The sequence below is a fragment of the Malus sylvestris genome, chromosome 11 (assembly GCF_916048215.2).
Source record: "Malus sylvestris chromosome 11, drMalSylv7.2, whole genome shotgun sequence".
NCBI lineage: Eukaryota > Viridiplantae > Streptophyta > Magnoliopsida > Rosales > Rosaceae > Malus > Malus sylvestris.
The window spans coordinates 19,260,913-19,268,473 of NC_062270.1; the positions used below are offsets into that span (position 1 = coordinate 19,260,913).

The 7,561-nt window shown below is 34.0% G+C and overlaps 1 protein-coding gene across 3 annotated transcripts; it reads left to right on the forward strand.

Annotated features, from left to right (window-relative positions):
* The first annotated feature begins 2,078 nt into the window (after positions 1 to 2,078).
* On the forward strand, positions 2,079 to 6,444 carry LOC126591325 (uncharacterized). 3 transcript variants are annotated; one of them, XM_050256974.1, is made up of 6 exons: positions 2,085 to 2,280; positions 3,680 to 3,733; positions 3,822 to 3,894; positions 4,109 to 4,149; positions 5,999 to 6,058; positions 6,148 to 6,444. In XM_050256974.1, exons 1-6 carry the CDS (start codon positions 2,215 to 2,217, stop codon positions 6,199 to 6,201), a joined length of 348 nt encoding a protein of 115 aa, XP_050112931.1. In that variant the 5' UTR covers positions 2,085 to 2,214; the 3' UTR covers positions 6,202 to 6,444. The 3 variants fall into 3 exon arrangements, with proteins under 3 accessions (XP_050112932.1, XP_050112933.1, XP_050112931.1); XM_050256975.1 differs by lacking the exon at positions 3,680 to 3,733 and having other exon boundaries at positions 2,079 to 2,280; positions 3,771 to 3,894; XM_050256976.1 differs by lacking the exon at positions 3,680 to 3,733 and having other exon boundaries at positions 2,083 to 2,280.
* The last annotated feature ends 1,117 nt before the right edge of the window (positions 6,445 to 7,561 follow it).

A 7,561-nucleotide genomic window follows, 5' to 3' on the forward strand; every position in this document is an offset into this window, starting at 1 on the left:
AGAGATGAGAATATATATATAAGACTTATAAGATCCACTTCCCTGGGTAATGTGGGATGTTACAATCCGCCCCCCTTAGGGGCCCAAAGTCCTGATCGGCACACTTACGGTCAGAGATTGGCTTTGATGCTAAATTGTCACATTCCAGGCTCAACTCCGCCATAGCACGATATTGTCCACTTTAGGACCTGACCACGCTCTCATGGTTTTGTTTCTAGGACTCACACAAGAACTTCCCAATGAATTACCCATCATGGGATTGCTCTCACATGAACTCGCTTAACTTCGAAGTTCCAATGGAACCCGAAGCCAGTGAGCTCCTAACAAACCTTGTGCTAGGTAGAGATGTGAATATACATATAAGGCTTACATGATTCACTCTCCTAGACGATGTGGAATGTTACATTTAGTCGATTACATTTTTAAACTTTTTAATTAGGTAATTTTTCTCCTGAATTTAAAATTTAGCCGATTATCTCCTCTAAAAATTTATATCTAGCCAATCTCCCCCATAGTGTTAGATTTTAAGATTTTCCATCCAATTTTTCAATTTTTTGTCCTTATATGGTTGTCATGTGTTGTCTGTGTAATTAAAATGGATGGAAAATTAGATGAAAATTTTTAAAATCTAACATAAGAGAAAATTGACTATTTATAAAAGTTCAATAAGTAATCGGCTAAAATTAAATTTCAAGTGAGAAATTGGCTCGTTAGAAAAATTCATGGATAATTAAGTAAAATTAAAGTTAAGAGAAAATTGACAGCTCCCTAGTAAATCGGGTGAAATTGGCTGGTAAGAAAAATTCAGGGGTTTGGTAAAATTAAAAGGCCTAATTTTTTTCGTGATCCGACATGCCACTTTCGATGTGACCCTCTTGGTGAAAAAACTTTTAATTAAACCCTCGTGATGGGCCTTGTTAGCAATTGAGGTCTAAATCCAAATTTCCGTTAGTCTTCCATTAAATAAACTCATGTAACTATCACATGAAGGGTCAAATTCGTAATTTCAATCCAATTTACATCTTATTCAATGGACATATAGTATAATTTAGGGTTTAACTGAAATTAGATTTTACAAAAAAAAAAAAAAAAAAAAAGAAGCTTGAACACAAAGACTAAAACTAAACCTGTAAAACCATGTCAATGGCTAGGAGAAGAGGGTGAAGGTGAAGTCGCGCATAATTTCTTAGGTATGATTTAATTTCTTTTGGAAATCCTAATACTTCTAATATACCATTGTTTCTTTTTTCAATGCCAACACATCTTTAATCATGAGTTAGAGTCTTCGTCTTACTTGAATTTCATTCTTGTATCAATTGGTACCTGTTTGAATGCATATGCCTTTTAGTTTTGTCTTTAATTGGTAATGTGGTTTTATGTAGGCCCTAGTCGGCGAGTACACATCCTTCCAATTTTTTTTCTTAATCTTCTTTGAATTGAAGTTCATATGGGGAGGGCAGAAGTGAAGATTGAATTTTTTGCAATGCCTTTCACCCATTTTCTTTAATTCTACAATGCCTTTCACCCGTCTGAATGCATATATACTACATTTCACCCATTATCTTTAACTCTTTAAGTTATTATTGTGCATATATGATTTTTCTGCATTATATAGGTACAGATACATGTGCTATCAATTGGGGTGATGGTTAGTGACGGTGGAAGAGGTCCACTAGTAGCTATGGCAGTGGCTGGGAGCTTGAGATGAGATACGAGAACTGCTAGGTTTTTTTTTAACTTTTTTAATCTTTACAAGTATATTTTAATTGTAATTTTATTTTAATTCAATCATGTTTTTGTCTTTTTATTTTCCAAAATAAATAAACTTAATTTTGATCGATCCACATGTGATAGTCACATGATTTTATTTAACGCGAGGCTAACGGAACTTTGAATTTGAACCTGAATTGCTAACACGCCTCACCATAAGAGTTTAATTAATAGCTTTTTTTTTTTTTACCACAATGATCACATTGAAAATTATGTGTCACCACATGAACCACAAAAAAAAAATTGGCCAAATTAAAACTTAGTAGAAATTGACAGCTCGAGCAAACAAATCTGGCTATTAAAAAAAATTTGTTTTTAATTTTTGGAGTAATTTTCTTTTCCAAGAAAGAGGAAGAAGAAAAGAAGGGTGGGATAAAATTTGGAGAATTAGGAGAGCACAAGAATCAGCACTTCAGCAATAAGTACGTTTTTACCACCACCGCCATGGACGACGCTGAATTTGGACGCCTTCTCGATTTCTTCCCAATCGTCCGATCTCGCGATTACCGTGTAACTCTCTCTCTCTCTCTCTCTCTCTCTCTTCACCAAAACGAATTGTTTCGCTTTGCCTTTGCTTTCTGGTTGTGATGCTTTGTGGAATTTGGTTATCTAGTTCGTTGTATCAATTAGAACGCGTCGTTGATAGTTAATTTATGGAATCTGGCAATCGTTAAAATTATTTTATATTTTTAAACGAACAGTATATAATCCTTATCTGGATTTTGAGTTTTGGGCAGATGCACTATCTACTTTTGAGATAACCCTTTAATATTTCTTATAGTTAGAAGGTGTAAAGATTATATTTTAATTGTGAAAAGGAAAAGATTGGATTTAATAGCGATTTCTGCAGCTGCAGCCTGCAATTGGATTTTGATTGTGAAAAGGAAAAGATTGGATTTAATAGCGATTTTTGCAGCTGCAACCTGCATCTGCCAATATCAATACCATGTGGAACTATAGAAATTATGGATGCATGCTCAATTAGAAGTGGCATTGTGGAAGGTGTTAAGAGTTTATGATTCTTTTGAGAGGGAGATGTGATGGATAAATCGATTTAGATGGATGGTGGGTTGCATTAAGTAGTTTTGACTGATGTAGATGTCATATTGAGTCAGAGAAGAAAGTAACTTTCGATCAATTTGTTTAAAGTTCAGAGCCATTTGCATTGGCCGGTGTCATCAAGGATATGTATGAAAGGCTGAAATTTTCATCCTTTATTTACTCGTTTCTTTTTTTTGTAATTAAATCAAAGATGAAAATTTCGGCCTTGTAGATGATGTCAGTGATGGCTAGTTTTTCAGGGTCAGAAGATGAGTAGCTTAAGTAGGATTTATTTGGTTTAGATTGGGTTAGGGATTAAAAAAAAGTTATTAGGGTTGGGGTCTCATCCTTGCTTCTTCTGCCATTGTTTCTCAACAAGACTTGGTGGCATTTAATAGTTAGAGACCTTTTTTCTGCTGTACAAGACTATGGCTGCGCTTTTTCTTGGATCACTAAGGTTGTTGGCTTGTTTCTGTTAGTCTTTCAAATTTTTTGTCTGATTTCATCTGATGTGAACATCAGATTAACGAAACTGCATCAAGGTTTTATGAAAATTTTCACATTTGATATTGTTCAAGGTAATAAAACTTTGTGGAATTTGATTCATCTAGGAATATTTCGTGAAGTTAGAAATATTTCTTGAGTATCTGCAGTGTCAAAGTTTTGAGATGGGTTACATAGAACCTATAAATTCTTATACTATTGCTGAAAATTAAATTCCAGTATCTTAAGTGTTTCCAAACAATTTGGTTGAGCGACCAACCCATTTATTCTGTTGGAACTGGCTATTCCTTTACTATTCATTATGAGTTTTTTTGTTGATTATATATTCATCAAGCCATTCTTAGACAACTTTGTATAATTTTAGGCTGAATCAGAACAATGTAGAGAATCAACTTCTAAGTCAGCACAGCATGAAGAGGTATATTGAAATGTTTGTACATGTTTCTGTTTTACAGTACGCACACATTCACACACAAGATGTTGACGTTTTTGAATGTTCTCAACAGCATAAAGAATGGCAAGATGCATGGGATGAGGGAGATAAAATTGAAGTGGAGAAGCAAGGACTTGACGAACATGGTATGTTTTAACATACACTCTCTTTATTCGTCTTCCATGGATGTATCAGTAACCAAAAAGAAATTCCATCAGTTTTGTATGTTTAATATAGAAGTCAAATATTTTGCACTTATATGGATGAGTAATTACAGGTGAATTCTGGGAAATTCCACCAGTTTTGTATGTTTAATATAGAAGTCAAATATTTTGCACTTACATGGATGAGTAATTACAGGTGAATTCTGGGAGAAGCTAAAGTTGGTCGCTGAGAGAAAGGTATGTCCATATTCGTCTTTGATTTTCTTCATTTTCATGGATACGTGGCGATCGTATTTTACACATAATATGATTATCTAAGACCATTATATGAAATTTTATATGGTGTCATATTTTGACACAACAGGTTTCTGGACATATAGAAACAGAAGACATGAACTTAGGGATGTGGTTGCAATGATGTACTTATATTTTAGCCCTTTTTGTTTGCATCTAATGATGTTGGATAAAAAAAACTCCGAAAAATTTAATTGTCCCATTTATGAACTCTTTATTTTATTCAAACCCGTAATTGAAGTCCAGTCCAAAATAAAACTAATTGTTCTCAGTGTCTAGGAGTGGAAAAGCGGGTGTACGTTGTGATTTTTGTTGGATGATTTAATGTACTTAGGTGAACTCTCTTCTCTTCTGTGTAAGGTTTTTGAGAATTGAGTTGATGTATACTTATGCAATTGAAATAAACATATAAGAAACAATAGAGATCTGATACAACCCAATTATTTTTTAATGTTCAATAGTTCATAATGAAACAAGTTAAGGGTTGAATATCGTACCATTGCTATCAAAACAAGTCTAGGGTGACTACAACTACTAGCTTCGGAAGAAGTCCTCTTCCAGTTAAATTAAATAAATCTACCCATGGCGGAAAATGTGAACTGTATTCTAAAGTCTTCTCCAACTCTGCTTACTTTCTCCAACTGCTTCACAACCTTAGTCATTAGTACAAGGTAACAACGCAGTGCTTGGCCCTCAGCGTCTTTTGATTTTCATCTGAGACACTCAGCTGGGCAGAAAAGCCTCAAGGTTAATTGGCCACCCTTTCCTGATTGGTTGACATTGATACATTGGCCACCCGGAAATGAATTTATGACTTAACTGCTCTTAAGTTAAGCAAGTGTGTGTAACACTTAAATTATGGTGATATTGTTATACAACATCAGTAGAGTGTTTGCACAGAGAATTGCTCAAGGGCCTAATCACCCATGTTTTATTGCCACATACTCAGATCCCTTGCACTAGAAGTACATAAGATTTAAACATCGGTAAGAAAGGAAAACCTGAACCTATCTATTAAAAAAGGCACGGCCATGGTTTCATGTTTGTACGTGAGTATGGCTGTAGTAATTTTAGGATTAATATTTTCTAGAAGTTGGGATTTGGATTTGTATCGGCTTTTAGTGGTTCCTTCTTTTAGGTTCAAAATCTAACTCTGTTTTGGAACTCGGTTTATTTATGTTTTATGAATAAGCAAAATCCCTAAGTAGGATTACCTGAAAAAAAAATTCCCTAAGCAGGACCAATATTTGGTAACGTCCTATGTTATTGAGGACTTCTCCAGCATTCAATCTAGATTATCTGTCCATGTCCAGAAAGTAGTCCTTACTATAATTCATGAAAAAGAAATATCTTGAGCCAGCAGAGCTGAAACTGTAGAAGACCTTAGGAGCTTAGTAAAAGTACTATTTATGTATACAATTAGATAAAACCAGAGGCAGGGATAGCTCTCGTTTTGAACTAGTGATTCTTTGAAAGGAATTGGGAAACTTGATTTCACGATTCCAAGAAGTTGTCGTAATTCTTCAATGCTAAAAACAGAAGCCTTGGCCGTGCTCATAAGCTAGTGTATGCAGTACCGTTTTATTTCTTAGTTGGCCATATGTATCAGTTGTCAGCTGTTCATATGTTGATTGTAAATTTTTGTTCTATGACACTGTCATATTTACAAATGGAGTTAACTGAAAATTGAGGAGACATGTTTTTTCAACTACAAAGGATGAAATAAATGAAACAAAAACTAAGAATGGTTTTGGTTGGAAGGAAAACTAACTACTTGTACTCAATTGTTTAGGTGGGTGCAGCAGAAGCAGAGAGATTTTGCAAGGCATTTCAACGAATCCACAAGAAACTCGTATGTAGTATATGTTTTTCAACAAATAATAGTCGTAAATACTATGGTTTTTGTTTACATTGAAAAAACCTCGATTCTATTTGTTCCAGGTCTATGAAGAACTGAGTTTGGATGCTGCCCAAAAATTCCTGAACTCGGCGTGATCTGTAGCTGGATTCTGTGTGCTTTTTGTTGTTTTTGGTGATATTGTTTTCTGCTTCCTCTTCTTGTAAGGAAACTGTCTAGCGTCAATTAGTTTCCCCCGACCGCCCTCCTTTGACTCTCAACTCAACTTTTTACGCATGTGATTGTATGAACATTGTTAAACAATTCATACCTGAGTTGCATTGGACCTTCCCAAGTCACAAAATGGATGGGGCGCAGCTTTCTGGCACTTGAGAAACTTACCCTTGAGTTTCAGTTCCACCGAAGTATTGATGTTTTCCGGTCTTTTGTTTTGTTCGTTGGACACCAAGCTATGGCGACGCTATAGGATTTTTCCTTTGATTTCCTCTATTGTTTATAATGCAAAGTTTTCAAGTTATTTTCATTAGTTATTTTTCTTTTTTTTTTGTGGGAATTTTAACAAAAAGTTTTCGGTACTGTTTATTTTAACAAAAAATTATATTTTTACATTAAAAAGTTAATCATGTTATTATTTACTTTACCTTTTATTATATCCTTACCGTTAAAACTTAAAGTTTTCAAATTTTATTTATTTATTATTTTTTTTAATTGGTTAGGATGGCTAGTTGTGAGCCTGTGATAAACGACAATGGCTGGCAAGAATTTGGTCAAATATCCAAATCACCAAAGTTGACTTACTTTGAACACGTGTTTAAAATATCAAATTTAAAAAAAATTAAAATAAATAAAGAAGCCGTCAATATTCAAGACAGGACAACATAGCTCATCTTTACAAGCAAGACACTTTGTTACCTATTTTTTTTAAGTTTTGTTTGTCGGATTGAAAAATTAAAAAAAATCAAAGAACATGAATTAATATGGAGTTTGTGAGAAGTAAAAAAGAATGAACGGATAGCATACTCCAAAAAATAAAGGGAGTTTTAACGAAAAGTCCGGGGGTACTGTTCACTTTAACCAAAAACCACATTTTTACATTAAAAAGTCAAACCTGATACTATTCACTTTACTTTTTATTTTGTCCTTATCATTAAAACTCAAAGTTTTCAAACCCTTTTCATTAGTTTTCTTAAAAATAAATGCATGGCCTCATTGACATGGTCCTTGATTCTGTCACAGTGTGACAGTCTTTCTTTATTATTTTTTATTTGTGAGACCAAAATGATAATATCAACTTTTTTAACTTCATTCACACTTTTCTGTTATTCTCTGTCCTCATATTAAATAAATCAAATAATATTGACGCGAATATGAGTGTGTGAACAGAGAAAAAGGTAAACATGTGGAAGATCTGAGTCATTTATGTGTGTGAGACTTATAAAGTAAAGACTGATTGGGATTAACCCGTGGAAAATGTTATGATCAATCATCGACATGCGT

Bases quoted from the DNA above. Each gene is read 5' to 3' on its own strand.
- LOC126591325 (XM_050256974.1), top strand. From the start codon at position 2,215: ATGGACGACGCTGAATTTGGACGCCTTCTCGATTTCTTCCCAATCGTC. The intron at 4,150-5,998 runs GTATGTCCATAT...TCAATTGTTTAG, and splicing joins AGTTGGTCGCTGAGAGAAAG to GTGGGTGCAGCAGAAGCAGA. The intron at 6,059-6,147 runs GTATGTAGTATA...TATTTGTTCCAG, and splicing joins AACGAATCCACAAGAAACTC to GTCTATGAAGAACTGAGTTT.